The 19,502-nt window shown below is 43.3% G+C and overlaps 1 protein-coding gene across 4 annotated transcripts in view; it reads right to left on the bottom strand.

Moving 5' to 3' along the window:
• Window positions 1-18,786, bottom strand: part of arhgap32b (Rho GTPase activating protein 32b) — a 54,756-nt gene extending 35,970 nt beyond the window's left edge. For 3 of the 4 annotated variants that reach the window (XM_042091495.1, XM_042091496.1, XM_042091497.1), the window contains exons 1-3: window positions 18,265-18,786; window positions 7,784-7,858; window positions 4,585-4,675 (exon numbers count right to left, since the gene is read on the bottom strand). In XM_042091495.1, coding sequence (XP_041947429.1) covers window positions 4,585-4,675; window positions 7,784-7,857 — 165 coding nt within the window. In that variant the 5' untranslated portion in view covers window position 7,858; window positions 18,265-18,786. Of the gene's footprint in view, window positions 1-3,945; window positions 4,044-4,584; window positions 4,676-7,783; window positions 7,859-18,264 lie in introns of those variants that run through there. The other variant, XM_042091498.1, reaches the window with a different exon arrangement.
• Window positions 18,787-19,502: the final 716 nt, after the last annotated feature.

Here is a 19,502-nt window from a genome sequence, read left to right as displayed (position 1 = left end):
CTCTATTGTGATGTCATCAGCCCATGTTAAGTCTATGGGGAAATTTTGACTAGTTTTTAATTAATAGTTTAAAAAGTATAAAAGTTACAAAGTTGAAAAATACATAGCACCCATGTCCTAAGTAAGACCTACGTAACATAGTTTGAATGAAGTTTCTACGTTAAACGGTTGAAGCTGCATTAAGTGCGTTAGAAGAAGAATAATAACTAGAAAAGCATTTCCTGAAGGAAATACAGTGCATGAAAATGCAAAAATATGATGAAAATATCATACAGAGTAAAAACAAACTATATTGGTTGCTAGGTAGATGAGGTTTAATATAGTTGGAATGACTCAACAGTTAAATAGGTGGATAGTTTAAATGGTTAAATTATTTAGGTAGATAGTTGACAATAACTGACAGTTGGAATGGCTCTAATGTTTGCTAGCAGTTATGCTAACTATGTTAACAAAGATAATAATGTTAACAAAGTTACTATGCTAACTAGCATGCTAACATGCTAGCATGCTAACCACGTTACTTCGTTAACTTAGCTAATCGTTTTTAGCAGTTTTGCTAAAAAGGCTAATTAGCAAGCTAATATGCTAGCATGCTAACTATGTTAACCACGTTACTTAGCTGACTTAGCTATTCGTTTTTAGCAGTTTTGCTAAAAATGCTAACTAACATGCTAACATGCTAACTATGTTAACCATTTGACTTAGCTAACTTAGCTAATCATTTTAAGCAGTTTTGCTAAAAATGCTAACTAGCATGCTAACATGCTAGCATGCTAACCATGTGACTTAGCTAACTTAGCTAATAATTTTAAGCAGTTTTGCTAAAAATGCTAACTAGCATGCTAACATGCTAGCATGCTAACTATGCTAACCATGTGACTTAGCTAACTTAGCTAACTAGCTACAGTGGGTAGGAGTCATAGTTGATGACAAGTAACAGTTACAATGGCTAAACAGTTAAAAAGTTCAGTAGTTTAAAGGGTTAAATTGTTTAACAGTGAAATATTGTAGTGAGGACTTTTATTTTGAAACAGTTTTTGGCAGAGGAAGCAGTTGAACAGGATGTGTAGTCTTAATAGGGCCAGTTTGTATGCTTAAAGCCTGAGACTGGCAGTTGATCCAGGTGGCCCGAACACCTGCCATAGGATTCTAATTGCTTAACGGCTCTATTGTGATGTCATCAGCCCATGTTAAGTCTATGGGGAAATTTTGATTAGTTTTTAATTAATAGTTTAAAAAGTATAAAAGTTACAAAGCTGAAAAATACATAGCACCCATGTCCCAAGTAAGACCTACGTAACATAGTTTGAATGAAGTTTCTACGTTAAACGGTTGAAGCTGCATTAAGTGCGTTAGAAGAAGAATAATAATAAAATGCCTTGGAAGAACAGTACAGTGCATTTTCATGCACTGTAATAAGAAGAAGCCTAGGAAGAACAGTACAGTGCATTTTCATGCACTGTAATAAGAAGAAGAAGTTGTTGCCTTTGAAGAACAGTACAGTGCATTTTCATGCACTGTAATTATAGCCAAAACAAGGGGACAGATGACAACAAAAACTTCCTTAAAAAGGCATGACGGCAAAACATCTAGGTGGCACAAGGTGGAATACTTATGAGAGACAACCTCAGATAGCTGGGAGGATGATACAGCTTGAAACTGCTGAAGGCAGCTGAGTGATTTGTCACTGAGGGATCAGAATCTGGGGGTGAGATGAGATTTGATGTTATCAATCTTATCAATGAAGAAGTTAAGAAACTTCTCATAGGTTTCAATAGTAGTTTCAATAATAGTAATCACTCACTAAAATGTTTGGCTTGTGTGCTAAATCATGTGCTCATTTTAATTGTTGTACAATGAGTGTAGAATTGAATAAAGTGCACTATTTACTAAGATGAGTGCACGATTTACTAAAATAAGCAAAAGGTGTGCACACATGGACGGATTATCAGCCAGTGGGCCCCTAGGCACAGATGTGAAAAAGGCTTCCCTGGCCACTTCAAAAGGTTGGTAATTCAGCTTAGTTAGGGTGGTCTGGGGGCATGCTCTCCCAGAAGAAATAAAAAAAAAATAACCCCTTAAATAACGACTTCTGGTGAGCTTTTTTTGGAAAGAAGCATTAACCCTTTGATACCTTGAATTTGTCACTGTATCTATACATCCTATATCTTGTTTTTGTTTATTTTTCAGGACAGTCTGGGATTTGTACCCATCTTGCATAGCCTAAGCTTATGTCTCTTATGTCACCCTTTATATCAAGGGGAAACCATTTGTGTTTTTATGTCACCAGGAAGCATGTCAGTAGAAATAACTTTTCATATTTAGGTGGGATAGATTGGAATCTTGAAATATAATAATCTTGACGGTGGGATTGAATAAAATGAACCATATTCCCACAAGGTGTTAAGGCGCTCTGAAAATGAGAACCAAAATTATTTTTCAGACTTGTGAGGTCTGCTGTTCAGACCCTGAAGGAATTTATGTTCTGTTCATTGCTTTTTGTGAGAGTGTTTCTACTTATCTCAATAAGGGAAATAAATTAAGAGCCTAGGTTGAGTACAAATATGTCTTTTGAAGGCCTAAACAGAGCCCAGCCAAAAACTCCAATAAAATTTTGATCAACTTTGAGGGACATCTATGACCATGCAGGATCATCCAGACCAAATGTGATGTTGTGAACTTTGACAAAAAAAAGAGGCTGAACAAAATCGACACCCCCCTCCCCCTGTAAAACTGGCTGTATCTTGGAAAAGATTGATCTTACATAAAAGTCATTTTACAGTGTGTCTCCTGGATAACATAGGTACACCTGGTAATTCTTTCAGAATTTTTTGAGAACTAAGTGCGTGGGCCCTGGTTGAATTGACGTGGAATGACCCAGTCGTGACTCGTGACGACAGGGAAAGTGCAGGCAGCCACGAGAGTGATCGGTCGTATAAAATGAACGTTGCTGATGTCTGGGTTACACAAAGCTACAACAACACAATCATTATGTTTTCTTAATGACCGACAGTTTAGTTTAGTTTATAAATAAAACATAATTTTGCCATAAAGTAGGCTAGGCCTATAGCGTTACAAGTGTTCGTAGAAAGGCCTGATTTACACACACTGTTAAAGTGGCATAAGTAGGCTGGTTTACCAAATGACAGACAGTTGAATTACTGAATAAAAAAAATGTTGGTGCAGTTTTGAAATCTTAAACGTGTAACCCCACATAAGCGCACGAGCATAATGTGGTTACAGGGAGAGGATGTCCTATTTTGGAATTTTATATACAACGAACACTATTTTTTGATTGGATGCCGTGGCTATTTATTTTTTTGATTTGGCTGGTGAGTGGTGCGTTAGTTCTGAACCCTGCAAAAAAATCCTCTCGTATCCCTGCGCCTCCTCTAATAATTATGCAGATACCTTGACATACCTAGTAATATTTCTGTGTGAGAAATGCAAGTGATGCAAATGTGAGCATGTGAACTTGTTGAATTGCGTGTGTCTCACGCCCATTGCGTGAGACTTGAGAACCCTGTTGAAGAGAGTGACTAGCTCTTCAGTGTCAGAGCAGGTGGAAAGGAGATCTGAAATACTGGAGGAGTGATTAAGAAATGTGTGGCAGTTGTTGGATTTATGGATTGGATGAGGGAGTGGGACTCGGGCGGGGGGTGAGGGTAACAACACATAGTAGATTCAAACATAATCATAAAATGGTCAGACACACCAATATCAACTATTTCAAGGTTAGAAAAAAAAAAAAAACAGATGAAAGCACCAGTCTAGTGTGTGGCCCTTCTGATGTGTTGGGGCCAAAACTGATTGGATAAAATTAAAAGAGTGTAGTAGGCAGATGCCTGGGTTAGGTCACCTGCCTGTCCTGTGTAATCTACCCATCTACCTATGCATCTATCTATCTATGCATCTATCTACCCAGAACACAAAGAGCTTACCTACCTGTCTAAACATCTTCAGGGATGTCAACTTCTCTCAGCTAAACTGAAGTTAGCAGCTAGCTGCAGCCCAACTGACACCTGTGGTTGCCATGGTGCCCCTGGCATTTAAAATGGAATTCTCTTGAGAGGTTCATTCTGGAACAGGACCCTGGGACTTTGGAACCCTCCACTGCATGAGACCAGTCCCAGAGTTCCGTTCCAGCCAAAGCCAGCACAGTCTAGAGCCGCATGTTAAGATCTCATATCCAGGCTTTCGGCACTGCGGTTATTTCAGGACAGGCTTTCAGTTGCCCCAGTAATGGATATGAAAGCAACACAGGAGGTTAACAGCAGATGGATTAGTCTAGTCTGTATTCTAGTGACATCTAGTCAGATGTCTAATCTAGGTCCTCAAATAACAGGATACTCCAACACACTCACCCTGATGAGAGTCTCTCTCTCTCTCTCTCTCTCTCTCTCTCACACACACACACACACAGACACACACACACACACACCTCTATGAGATGGCACTGTAATCCAGATTAAGGAATCTGCTAACAAGCCCAGAGGGAGAGGAGGCTGCACTGAGTAACATTCACCACTGGAGGGTGACAAATATACCATCTCTTACTGACACACACACACACACACACATTACCATGGCACTGATGGTTTCCTCCCAGTCAGGTCTCTCTCGGGGGTGGAGGCCCCTGGCCAATTCCGCCATGATGTCATCACCCCTCAGAGTTCTAAAAACACATGTAGACACACACAAATACAGTGGTACATCAGGGTACAGGGTAGGGTTCAAGTATGAAAACATCACTGGCATTTTCATAATTCATCAGAACACACACACACACACACACTGAGGAGAGGATGAAGAGATTGTACTGTTTCTTCATTTTCAGAACTATGGCAGTTTAATGTCACATATGTATCAGATGCCACCCCCAATATCTGTGTGTGTGTGTGTGTGTGTGTGTGTGTGTGTGTGTGTGTGTATGTGTATGTTTGTGTGTGTGTGTGTGTGTGTGTGTGTGTGTGTGTGTGTGTGTGTGACTGTGTGTGCGTGTGTGTGTGTGTGTGTGTGTGAATGTGTGTGAGTGTGAGAGAAAGAACTGTGTTTATGAGCATTCAGCAAAAACACCCACAAACATTTACAGACAAAAGTTTACAGCTTGCCGCTTGTTTTTTATAAAAACAAAACAAACATTAAGTTAGCAGATTGTGAGCTAACAGTTCTAAAGTTATTAGACAAGAAGCCCATCCAAAACCTTCTGTTCCACAACAGTGAGGAGTACTGGAAACAGACCAGTTGAAACAGCTACAGAAAGTCCAAACGGACAAACTAGTGCGGCCCAGATATCTGCTGGTGCAAGCTTTTGAGTCAGCAGACCTGAAGGGTAGTTCACAGGGAGGGAAAGGGGGGGGGGGGGGGGGTGAAAGGCAGTGTGCGAGTGTTTTTCTGGTTCTCTGGATCAGGGGGAGGCAAGAGAGAGTTGGTCTGAGTGAGTGAGTGAGTGTGTGTGTGTGTGTGTGTGTGTGTATTGTGCATGTGTGTGTGTGTGTGTGTGTGTGTGTGTATTGTGCATGCCAAAGCGCCCACTAATTCGGAAGAGTAGCACAAGCAGTCCTGGAATTCCGTCTCAAAACAAAATGTCATTTCTCTCATTTCCTCTCCCTCTGTCCCCCACACTACCCCCCCCCCCCCATCTCTCTGCCCCCCACACTACCCTCCCCCCCCATCTCTCTGTCCCCCACACCTCTCTGTCCCCCACACTACCCCCCCCCCATCTCTCTGCCCCCCACACCTCTCTGTCCCCCACACTACCCCCCCCCCATCTCTCTGTTCCCCACACTACCCTCCCCCCCCATCTCTCTGTCCCCCACACTACCCCCCCCAATCTCTCTGTCCCTCTGTATCTCTCTCACTAATGTATGCTAAGCTGAGGCTGCCATAGCAACTACAGACGTAGAGGAGTTTGGGCTGGGATCACTGGCACACAAGCACTCTCTCTCTCATTCACAGTTCACAGACACACACACACACACACACACTAACTAATGAGGTCACACACTCACATCAGGCTCATAGCCACACACTATATGCGCTATATAAATAAAGTTGACTTGACACACTGGAGGCTGGAGGACCTACAGTGTGTGTGTGTGTGTGTATGTGTGTGTGTGTGTGTGTGTGTGGCATCAAGGGAAGCCAGCCTGTATGTCCACAGCAGATCATGCCATGTTTCCATGTCTCATTCTCCATAGTGCATGTATTGATAAGGATATCCAGATGTTCACAGCTACAGCCAGACTTCAGGTATAATCAACTCAGTTTAATCCGTCAATCTGGTACCCTGACTCTCACTCACTGTTATGTATAATTCACTGTGAGCAAAGGAATGGCTGCAATGTCTATGAAGAATCATATATCCAGACATGACAGGATTGGATGTTGACAGTATTTTGAAAAAATGTACTATCCATCTTTCCACCTACACACCAATTGCTTTGTTAAACCTCACATTTTCTTTGTGCCATGCAGAGATGTATAAATGGTTAGTTAAGTCTTTATTATCACTAGATAACATTAATAAAATACTTACAAGTAGTTTATAAGCCACTCAAAACACATTGTATGCATAACAAACATGTCTATTAAGAAAGCCCTGAGCAAATATAGATGCCAAAATCCCCATATAAACTTACAGATATATATAGTTTATAGTTTAGAAAGATCATAATAAATTGTGTATGAGAAAGTAACCAACATATGTAACTTATTACATGTTTCTTATCGGTTTTTAAGTTGTTTTACAGCCAACAATCTAAAGTGAGTACAATTTATACTTTACTTTAGCTTTTAGATCTGGCTCAGCAATTGAGTAATCTGATGGGATTTGAACCCAGTCCTCCAGCCTGAAAGGCTACATTGATACCTACTGTGCCACCAATGGCTTACTATACCTTTATCAAAAGCAATTATTACTTAATAAGTTACTTTCTTATACACCATTTATTATACAAACTATACATTTGTAAATTTATGAGGATTTTCCTGTCATCCTTCGGTTGCTAAGTGACATTCGAATGAGTTGACGTTCATATTCAAATTTGCAGTGGTCTCTTAATTTTCTTTCATTGATAAGAACAATAGGAATGTGCTCATCGTAGAAGTAGGCTATTGTTTTGATCCATGTCTGGAGGAAACCTATAGCAAAGCTGGTGAAATATCAACCTCTTACGGTGCCTTACACACAGTTGCGTTCCGTCACCGCATGGCAGTGGATGTTCCCACAATTCAGTTCGTCAACGGATGACGTAAGCCCATGTAAAGTGGACGAGATGCATCTCCAGCACTGCACCGCACACAGCTGTGTGTAGGAGCCGTTAAACAGCAAATACTGTATGTGGTCAAGGCAATATAAATATCTTGTGCTCATATTGGGCGATTTGGGCTACCTGCTAAGGCAGGGCAACAAAGGTCTCAGGACAGTCTAAGGAAGTTGCCACATTCTGAGGAGAAGGTGTTCCATAACATCTGTTGCGCTCATGTTGTGGTGTTGTGTGTATCCATGACATCTGTTGTGGTGTTGTGTGTATCCATAACATCTGTTGTGCTCCTGTTTTATTAATGTGTGTAAGTAAAATGTGTGTGTGTGTGTGTGTGTGTGTGTGTGTGTGTGTGTGTGTGTGAGTGAGTGAGTGTGTGTGACTCAACTCCATGTCTAGGACTGACTCACATCTATACACACCCAACAAAACTATGGCCACACATAAACACAGACCACAGATTCACACACACTGGCGAAAGCACACACACACACACAGACACACACACACACACGTACTGGTCCCCTGCGTCATGGCTTCCTAGGGGGGAGGGCAGAAGTCCAACAGCTGATGCCCCCAAACTCCGCTCCATTCTGCAGACAGACAGATAGACAGGAAGGGAGGAGAGGAGAGAGGGAGAAAGACAGAGAGCGAGAGAGACAGTGAGAGAGAGAGAGAGAGAGAGAGAGAGAGAGAGAGAGAGAGAGAGAGAGAGAGAGATAAGAGGGGAAATAGAAAGAGGGGGTTCAGGGGCAGGGAGGGAAAAGAGGACAAGTGACAGACAGAATGAAAGAGGAAGAGAGAGATATTTCAGCACTGTAACTTGAATATGGCATATACAGATAGACACACACAGGCTTGAATATGGCATATACAGCTACACACACACACACACACAGGCTTGAATATGACATACAGATACACACACACACACACACAGGCTTGAATATGGCATATACAGATAGACACACACACACACACAGGCTTGAATATGGCATATACAGATAGACACACACACACAGGCTTGAATATGGCATACAGCTAGACACACACACACACAGGCTTGAATATGGCATATACAGATAGACACACACACACAGGCTTGAATATGGCATACAGCTAGACACACACACACACAGGCTTGAATATGGCATATACAGATAGACACACACACACACACACACAGGCTTACAGTACATGACTGAAGGAAATTAAAGTAGAATGGAAGAGGGCCTGGAATGTGATTCCACTGGCGAAAGTATGTGTGTCTGTGTGTGTGTGTGAGGTAATTTCCATTGGGAGTGGGCGAACCCTCTGACGATATTATGTGACGCATGAACAAACTGCACACACACACAAATGCTGACACGCATTGAAAGACACTTCTTGGACTGCAGCAAGAGCTGTAACATTCTCAGCACCAGTACCAGGCCTTGTAGTGCTACAGAGAACTGTAGGGCACTAGTGTACTCACTCACACACACACACACACACACACACAACAAATGAACCCTCCATTCATTAATGCCACAGCACTTCGTTACTAGGCTTACTGCAGAAACATCCTGGCACATTGCTCTACTCTGGTCTGTCTGTGTGTGTGTGTGTGTTCGCTGACCCTCAGTAACCAGGTCAGCGGGTCAAAAGGTGATGGTGGAGACCAAACAAAGAGGCCGTTCATGTGTGTGAAGGGGCACAGACCTTAATGAGGCAACACACTTCAGCTCTCACATGTCCACAACTGGGTTTGTCGTTTTAGAGAGCTGTGTGTGTGTGTGTGTGTGTGTTTTTAGAGAGCTGTGTGTGTGTGTGTATGTGTAGTTATAGAGAGCTGTGTGCTTGTGTTTGTTTGTGTGTGCGTGCATTACGTGTGTGTGTGTGTGTGTGTGTAGTTGTAGAGAGCTGTGTGCTTGTGTTTGTTTGTGTGTGCGTGCATGACGTGTGTGTGTGTGTGTGTGTGTGTGTAGTTGTAGAGAGCTGTGTGCTTGTGTTTGTTTGTGTGTGCGTGCATGACGTGTGTGTGTGCGTGTGTGTGTGTGTGTGTAGTTGTAGAGAGCTAGCCGTTATAAACGCCTCACCCCAGCGGCTCGTGAATCCCGTCGTTTTCAATGGGCAAGGGAGGAAGCTCCTCCGTTTGAGTGGGCGGGTCTAGCCAACGGCGGGTGGGCGGGTCTAGCTAACGCGATCTGCGGTCATACAGTGAAGAATCTTGTGTTGAACGGAAAGCTTGTTTAAAGGGACACCAGGCAACGTTTTCATATTAATTAATCATCTTCGTAAGTTGGTATATGGTTAAATGACTCATTACAGGGCGAATGAAGACTCTCTCGCCCACCCCTACTGCCTGTAAGAAGAATATCCCACTTGCAAGTTCGGTGTATCCTTCCCACCGACCGAAGCAGGATCAGTTTACATCCTGCATACAGCACAGAGGCAGGCTAACGAAACACTAGAGATTGTTGCAAACGTGTGTATAATGGCAGAGCCAGTGAAGAAGCAGCGAAAACCCTTGACGGAAGATGCAAAGAAAAGGAAAAAAGCTTCAGACCGAGCGAGGGGGAGTTTCGTAGAGCAAAAGCATCAGGCTTGCCTGGTGTCCCTTTAAGTTTGTGAAATAAAGAGTACAGTGGAATCAGGAGATTGTCCATGTTTTATTGAACAAACCCTTTTATACATTTAACTACAGTGTAAAGGTAAGGATCAAAGCAACAGGAATACCAGCTCCAAAAATTCATATTCCAAAAAAAGAATGCTACTGGTACGACAAATAGTCATGGCTAACTGGTAGCACAGAAAACAATCGGCTATTTGGCTACTGCTGGCCTGTCACAAACGTGGACAGTTCGGGGATTTGCTGATACAAAAAAAATCGGATAGTTATCTGAGAATGTCAGAACAGCTCTTATAGCACAACATTGCCAGTTAAAATGCTACATAGTACATACTGCTTTAAGTGTGTCTGGATAGGCGGCCTACATACTCTATTGTTCACCAACACCTTTCACACAACCTCACATTTGCCACCAACACAAATCAAGCGCACCTTCCTTGCTCCGTCATTTATATAACAACCAGCCGCCACTGGTGTGTGTATGTGTGTCTGTGTGAGATAGTGTGTGTGTGTCTGTATGTATATGTGTGCCTGTGTGTATGTAAGGTAGTGTGTGTGTATGTATGTATGTATGTGTGTGTGATAGTATGTGTGTCTGTATGTATATGTGTGTGTGTGAGGTAGTGTGTGTGTATGTATACGTGTGTGTGATAGTGTGTGTGTCTGTATGTATATGTGTGTGTGTGCCTGTGTGAGGTAGTGTGTGTGTGTGTCTGTGAGGTAGTGTGTGTGTCTGTATGTACTGTATGTGTGTGTGTGTGTGTATGTGTGTGATAGTGTGTGTGTGTCTGTATGTATATGTGTGTGTGTGTGTGTTTGATAGTGTGTGTGTGTGTGTGTGTGTGTGTGTGTGTGTGTGTGTGTGTGTGTGTCTGTGTCGTCCTCCAGCATGATGAATGGGAGTACAGCCGAACCAAGGCTGCATGCTGAAGAAGTATATTCGTGCTCTTCCGCAAGGCTTCTCTCCTCACCCACTGTTCTCAGGTGCTCCACAATGGCCCAGCTCTCAGACACGACATTTCACACACACACACTGTTTTTTGACTTGGTGCATAGTTTACAACACACAGGACACAGAGGACTAAAGGAAAGCTACTGAATTTAGTCTGCTAGCAAGATCACAGACTAGAGTGATATAAACCAAAGACTAGAGTGATTTAGACCACAGACTAGAGTGATATAGACCACAGACAGACTAGAGTGATTTAGACCACAGACTAGAGTGATATAGACCACAGACAGACTAGAGTGATTTACACCACAGACTAGAGTGATATAGACCACAGACAGACTAGAGTGATTTAGACCACAGACTAGAGTGATCTAGACCAGCGGTCCCCAACCACCGGGACATTCCTAACCTTGCCGTAGCCTACGACATGAGTTTAAAAAAAAAATGCATGCAAACTAAACTCAATTTAATTCGCAATAATGTCACGTTTTTACATGGCATAGGCCTATATGCAGTTGTTTGATTCTCTATATAGGTCTATTTTCTTACGTCTGTCTGTCCCGCCTTCAAAACTTTACATATTGCCTTCAGCGCTGCGCAGCCTCAAGTCAGCTCACTTCACTTGATCAGTTCTTGGCGAACGGTAGTGTCACACGAAGTTAGCTAAACTGCTAGAATGAGCAACAAAAAACAAGCATCTTTAGCCGGTCACTGGCCAGAGTATTTGAGTTGCGAGAGCCGCTGCAGAGATTTCTTACAGAAAAAAAGTCACCGTTAGCTGCACACTTTAGTGATGAGGACTGGGTGTCAAAACTCGCTTATCTGTGTGACACATTCGGGTTGCTTAATGACCTCAACCTGTCACTCCAGGGAAGAATGACGACTGCCTTTAAACTGGCAGATAAAGTCGCTGCATTTAAAGCCAAGCTTGATTTGTGGGGACGACGAGTGGACCAGATATGTTCCAAACAGTAGTGGGGGTTTTGGGAGAGACTTAGGCAGGGCCCTTTCTCTCGCAGCTGGTGCGCAATCACCTTGTTGTGCTTTCAAATGAGTTTGAGCGTTACTTCCCATCCTCCAAAGATCCACGGCAAACCAATGAGTGGGTCCGCAACCTATTTGTCAATATCCCGAATAGTCCTAACTTGTCAGCGCAGGAGGAAGAGCAGTTGATCGAAATTGCAAATGATGGTCTTAAGAGTGTGTATGAGGAAACCTCTCTGGCGGGTTTTTGGATCAAAACCAAAGCAGAATATCCCGAGATAGCCGTAAAAGCGCTGAAAACGTTGCTACCATTTCCCACCACGTATCTATGCGAGGCCGGGTTTTCGGCAATGACTGCAACTAAGACCAAATTGCGCAATCGACTGGACATTTCAAACACACTGAGGGTGTCACTGTCTTCCATCACCCACAGATGGAACCTTGTTGTTGCAGGGAAACAAGCACAGGGCGTAATGCACGTTTAGTTGCCATGTTTTGTTCCCATACTTTGTTAAGCATGTTCACACTTGATAGATGTAGCTTCAAGTTTCAATTTTCACTTCTTCAAGTTCACGTTTTTTTTAAGAGTTTGTTACCTTCACTGTTCATACATAACTGGAGCTAGTTCTTTTCAAGTAATGCATGCACAACACATATGGAACATGGAACCCCCGAACCACCAACCCCCCCCCCCCGCCGGTCCGTGAAAAAAGAATGGGAATTTTTGGGGACCCCTGATATAGACCACAGACAGACTAGAGTGATTTAAACCATAGACTAGAGTGATATAGACCACAGACAGACTAGAGTGATATAGACTACAGACAGACTAGAGTGATTTTGATCACAGACAGACTACTGATTTACATGCCAGATCAAAGACTAGAGTGGTATGGGGCCAGAGAATAGCTGGCCTCTTCCCATTCCACTCTACCACACACACATGCACACGCACAAGTCTGTCCGGAACTCTTTTAAGTAAGGAACAGTAAGTACAGGGGTAAACTTCGGGAAGCCCTTCAGTCCCTCTGATGGAAACAGGAACTCGGTATCATACCAGTTTCCAAACCTGACAGCCACAGACATGGAGAGAACCGGACTGGTAGCCTCAGTCGGCAGTCACAGACTAGAAGAGAACCGGACTGGTACCCTCAGTCTGCAGTCACAGACTAGGAGAGAACTGGACTGGTAGCCTCAGTCTGCAGTCACAGACTAGGAGAGAACCGGACTGGTAGCCTCAGTCAGCAGTCACAGACTAGGAGAGAACCGGACTGGTAGCCTCAGTCTGCAGCCACACTGAGGGAACTGCAGCATGTAGGCTACATGCAAGGCTAAGCAAAGTGTCTCCAAGGCAACTCCCTGCCAATAGGCTTGGCATGTCTGGTCCAAAGTGGCACAGCCTTCATGGAAACGCAAGCACAGGGTGGGTGGACAGTAGAGAAGAGTGAATCCAATGCCACATCTGGCAGCTCAAGGTCAGGTCAAGCAGCTGCCACAAGAAGCTAAGTTTTCCCTCGAGTCGGCATTTCCCCGGTGATTTCTCTCCACTGAGGTCTGCAGTGATGGGAAGAAGATTCTGGTGTTTGGTTCATTTCATGCCTCCCATCACCAATAGCGAAGACACAGATGATAATATGTAATCGAGGGTTATCTTAAACAATTTCACACATTTTTGACTGAATGTTCCTGTACGTTGACTAGTGCCAGCAACTAACGAGGCAATGTGAAGCTCCTAATACTCCGTTCAGGTAGTGATTTCCATGGCAAGGCACAGGTAATGCCATCTAGTCAATCGGTGGTTAATGAAATGATACCTCTGTGCTAGACCTCTGGCCATCTTCTTTTAGTCCATCTGGGCGCAATGTAACATCACATCAACACCTTAGTCCACCTGGGCATAAAAGCAAATCAACACCGTAGTCCACCTGGGTGTATTCTAAACGCAAACCAACACCATAGTCCACCTGGGCATAATCTAAAAGCAAACCAACACCTCATACCAAGTCCTAAGTGCATGAGATGGGAGTGAACATTAGTGATAAAATCTGTTTAATTACATTGTTTTCCACTGGAATGTCCTGACAGTACGCAATGTGAAGCAGTGCTCTGCAGCACAATGCAACGCGACATTTTGAGCAACTTTTGTCGGACGGCCCGTGTCTATTTTCTTTCTGTCGCTCGTGTTGCTTTGCTATTCTGAAATATGACGCAACAGAAGGGCATATTTAACGTATTCAGCGTCGACAGAGAGCATGTAGCCTAATGCTACAAGAAATGCTGTCAGGATATGTTAGTCCACCTGGGCACGATCTAACAGCAGCTGCACCTTAGTCCAGCTGGGCACGATCTAACAGCACACCTGCACCTTAGTCCACCTGGGCACGATCTAACAGCACACCAGCATCTTACTCCACCTGGGCTCAATCTAACAGCACACCTGCACCTTAGTCCACCTGGGCTCTAACAGCACACCTGCACCTCAGTAGTGCTGGGCGGTATACCGGTTCACACCGTATACCGGTGTATATTTTCGTTATGATATGAATTTTTAATATACCGCCATACCGGTGTATTTGATTACACAACGTTTGAAACGCTGCGCCGCGCGACAGTGTTTCAGACGGGACTTTTTTCACACGCACGCATGATGCCACTGCGAGGCATAGTGAGGGTAAACACAAAACACCTTAAGTATGACCCTTAAGGATTAATTTCTCCTTAGATAAGAGGTTTATTTAAGGGTGTTGCACAGAATACCTTAAATTGTTTCTTTAGTTAAGGAAAAACGTTAAGGGATACTGCATTGAAAGGGATTTACCGTCACGAAAATTCAACAGCTGTAGCTAGCTGGCTAGTAGGTGATGTCGTTAGTTAGCAACCCACCGAACACAGTGAAGTTTAATGAGCTTATCATTCATCTCACCTTAAGAATATTCGCTGAAATTATCCAGGTAGCAAGTAAAGCATGTGACAGACATGCAATGAGCAATACTAGCTGGCTAGTTAGAAATGATCCTGACTGTCATCTAGGCACCAAAACAAACTTTGTTGTTAATGTTTTGCCTAGCGAACCGAACCGAAGCTCATGGCAGGCTAACAAGACATCCACATCCACATGAAGTTAACGTTAGCCTACCACTAACGTCATGTAAACCACACAATAACAATAAGGCATGTTTCTGATAGGCCTATTTGACAGAGTAAGCATATTAGCAGAGAGGTTTCATTTTAAATTGTATAATTTTCAAAAAAGTATAAAGTTGCACTACTTTTTGTATTGGTTTTATAGGCTACAAGATGTTTGTGAAATTTGCACAGTAAAAGTTCTGTATTTTGACTGCAATTGTCTTTGCATTCTGATTAGATTCTTCATTAGAATCATGAGTGGCTCTGTAAACAGCATCATTTTCTGGGGCCATGCAAATCTGCATTACCACTAGTGTGGAGTTATTCTACATCATGACAGTAAAATAGACCATCCTTAGTCAATGTACTGCAGCAATTCCTCTCTCAACCTGTAGAAAATGCTGTGAACATCTGATTATGCATGGAAAAAAAATACCGTCATATACCGTGAAACCGTAAGAATTTAGAAAAATACCGTGATATACATTTTTGGTCATACCGCCCAGCACTACACCTCAGTCCACCTGGGTTCAATCCATCAGTCTGCATTTTACTCCACCTGGGCACAATCTAACAGCACACCTGCATCCTACTCCACCTGGGCACAATCTAACAGCACACCTGCATCCTACTCCACCTGGGCACAATCTAACAGCACTTAGCCCGCTCCTGAACACACAGTCAGACAAATGCAGAGACAGACAGGCAGAAAGACAGACAGGCAGAGAGACAGAGGCAGAAAGACAGACAGGCAGAGAGACAGACAGGCAGAAAGACAGACAGGCAGAGAGACAGAGAGGCTATAATTGTTCTGCCCCCGACTGCAGTGTGACTGAGTGAACCACTCGTAAACAGCTCACATTGAAATAGTTTCTGAATTCTGTAAATTCTGGTAAATCCTGAATTATTGTGTGTTTATTCAGGGCGTCACTCTCCGAGCGTTCAGAGCATAGATTGAATTTACGAACACACCCTTAGTGTCCAGTCAGGTACCAGCATGCATGCGTGTGCCTGTGTGTGCATGCATGCATGCATGCAAGTATGTGTCTCTGTGTATATGTACATAAATGTGTCTATATGTGTGTACATGTGTGCCTGTTTGTCTATGAGTGTCTCTGTACACATGTGGGCCTGTTTTCACTATGTTGTATGTGTGTGTATGTGTGTGTGTGTGTGTGTATGTGCCTATTTGTTTGCCTGCTCAGGGGGTCTGAGGATATTTGACTGAAGATGGAACAGATGTTGCTCATATCCTTAGTGTGTGTGTGTGTGTTGCTTGTAATATCCTGTCTGTAGTACACAGTGCACACCTGAAACATCACCATCATGATCACCACTCCTACTGATGTTATGATGCCCTGATCACACAAACTCACATCACTAGAGTCGCCAAGGCAACAGGTATAGAAGTCCGCTGCACGGTTCGCATTATCGCCCGGGGTTCTATTTCACATTTTGCATTGTAAGCTAGCCTATTTTGTCCTACTTGACTTGCCATTAAATGGCCAAAAGAGAAGGCATGTAATGTATTATATATATATATATTTAAAAAAAAACGTTAACTGGCTGCTATTCACTTGTCAGTTTGGACGTGCGCTTTGGATACAGCAACAGTAACCCCAGGTGGGGCGGGCATACCACTGAATTAGACAATGTGATTGGCTGGCGTGTTGACTGACAGTTCAAGAGGATATTTGCAATAACTTCAGATCAGAATTCATTCGGAAAATATACTGCTCAAAAAATGTAAGGGAACACTTCAATCATACACTGAATCGGTACTGTGACACTGTTTGGTTCTGAGCACAAGTAAAACTTTTAAAGCGAGTATTTTATTTTGCAAGAACTGTCAGACATTCTGTGAATGTAGTTTGAGAATGGAGAAAAGGGTGGAAGGTTTCAACAACTGTGGAAAACTGTAAGTGTTCCCTTAATTTGAGCAGTGTATATTATATGTACATTTCAGGGGGGGAAATGAATTTAAGAAACAAAATCACCACACCAATTATGGGTAATAATGATAATTATTTCAACCTGGTAATAATGATGGCAATGAGCAAATACATAGCCCATAATTCAAAGCAGTAGCCTAAAACAGAGACTTTCTAATGAGAAGACAGCACTCAAAAAATCCTGCATGGAAATACATGGGTTAGTTTCTACTCATATCCTGACATGTGAATACATTATGCCAATTATGTGGTGTGATCTCACCGCTGGAGCAACGTTGGTGTGGTGAAGCCTGGTGCATGCGCATTTCTGCCGAAATAAGATGTCCGATAAGTGCCTAAAAAGCATTACAATATGGCCGCCAAGTGGAGGGACTTGCCTAAAAGGATTTTGCCTAAGGTCCCCCAGAGAGGGTATAGTGTGAACAGGAAGGAAACTTTGGCCCCATCAGAGCTGAAGTGCACCAGAAATATATCCGAGTCCTCTTTTAAAGGAACTCACAATGTGAATACAAAATGAACTGAGTCCCTTTTGTTTTGGTCCACTTTCTGGTCCCCTTTTAGTATAAGTATATATACTCTTTTGATCCTGTGAGGGAAATTTGATCTCTGCATTTATCCCAATCCATGAATTAGTGAAACAGACACAGCACACATGAGGTGAAGCACACACTAATCCCGGCGCAGTGAGCTGCCTGCATCAACAGCGGCGCTCGGGGAGCAGTGAGGGGTTAGGTGCCTTGCTCAAGGGCACTTCAGTCGTGCCTACTGGTCGGGGTTCGAACCGGCAACCCTCCGGTTACAGGTCGGAAGTGCTAACCAGTAGGCCACGGCTGCCAAGCTTAGTTTAAGGGAACTGAGTTCGGTTCTTTTAAAGGGACTATGTGAGGAAACACCCTCAGTCATTCAACATGTAGCCGACAATGTGGAGAGTGTGTGTTGTGTTTGTAAACATGGACTAGGGGCCCAAGGCAGCAAACGTCCGAGGGGAGACCTGCGGGTGCACGCTCGAGTTGGGGAAGAGTCTGACCGCGCGCATGGGAGCACAAATGGAAGCGCGAGATCACGCGTGGTGTGCAATCATCATCAGCTGTGAAACGGAACATTTGTCTCCAGACTTATTATTGTGAATGCCACCAAGCAGACGCTTGCATGCCTGCGCCGCACACATCATAAATCTATTTAAGGCTACGTGAATGCACAAGAGTACATGTTTGTATCTGTATATAATCTACGCACATGGCTTCGAATGCATATGCAGAGCCATGCCTGCCTAAACACACGCTCAGACACATGCAAACATTGTGTACCACAAGGCATAAACAAAACTTGTTAGAAAAATTGGCCACGTGATTTAGTCTACCGTTATGTACTTACCTTATTTTAAAGCGTATTCGGCAACATTAGCATTCCACAGCGAAGTTACCGCTATTCCAATTCCAAAATGCTCCCCCGTTCAAGCCAAAACGTCGCATTATAACAAACCCCAGACGACGAAACAACCTGAGGTTGGTGTGAATAACATCGTAATACCCTAGTGATTAAGACGGTGTGCATCCCTCAAAAACATTGAGATAGCTAAATGTTATGCTACGATAGTTTAGCTAACTCCCGAGGCAGGCACCGAGGCAGACCGCAATAGACAGTCACTAGCTTAGCATAAGTACCACCATCCAGCTGTTAGTATCTGTAGCAAGCTACGCCTCAGTCCAGTTCAAACGAAGCAAAAACGGACATCTCAGCATAACAGCTTAATATGGACCGAAATCACATCTTCACATTTGGCAGAAAACGTCACCTATTCGAGTGAGTTTTCTAGTCGGACCTGAGACTGAAACTAGATAGCTCTAGCCTCTCCAGCTAATCCAAAAGGGAAAGACTTTCCCATTGAGACTTTCCCATAAAGACGTGGACGCGCCTAAGCGTACCAAGTGCGCGTCCACGAACCTCAGGCGGCTTCTTTTATCACATCGAACTGAAATGTAACACGTCGTGTTTAAGAACGAGTGCCTTTCGGGGAGGCTATCATCGACATAATATAGATGCTAGTATCATATAACAGCAAGTGGGCCTGTCAAATCTATTGACAGCCACAGATCACGTGTCCTAAATTTAACTTTGAAAATTTCCTTTGAAGTTCGTCCTCAGATCTTGATAAATTCTGCAGCTCAATGTTTGCGTGTGTAAATTGTAGGCTACGTTACAATGGCTAAGCCCTGAAAATACGTTGAAGGTGTAGGCTTGGCTAGAGAATCTACAATGTATCTCCTTAGAATGAATGAAAGATAACTGGACTAGCCTTCTTTGGCCAAGCCTTGGCCAGTTTATGAGTTTACTGATCCAATCGCTAGAAATGTAGGTCGTATAAATTACTGTAGTTCTAGATAGTATTTAGGCTAACTGAGTCCGTGGAATGACTGTATGAAAAGAGATTTGCAATTATTTAGGTCAATAACGGTTTACCAATCATCCGCTGGGACGCGGTTCTATATACGACGCTGACTAGGCCTATGCAATAGCGCCACCCAGTGGAGTTAGTATTTAGCATTTGGGATGGCATTGTGTTACTTATTAGGTAAATGTCTCTCTAACTGTTTGCCTGTGTGTGTGATATC

This window comes from Alosa sapidissima, chromosome 5 (genome assembly GCF_018492685.1).
Source record: "Alosa sapidissima isolate fAloSap1 chromosome 5, fAloSap1.pri, whole genome shotgun sequence".
In the NCBI taxonomy this organism is placed as follows: domain Eukaryota; kingdom Metazoa; phylum Chordata; class Actinopteri; order Clupeiformes; family Clupeidae; genus Alosa; species Alosa sapidissima.
This window is presented reverse-complemented; position numbering and strand designations above follow the sequence as displayed.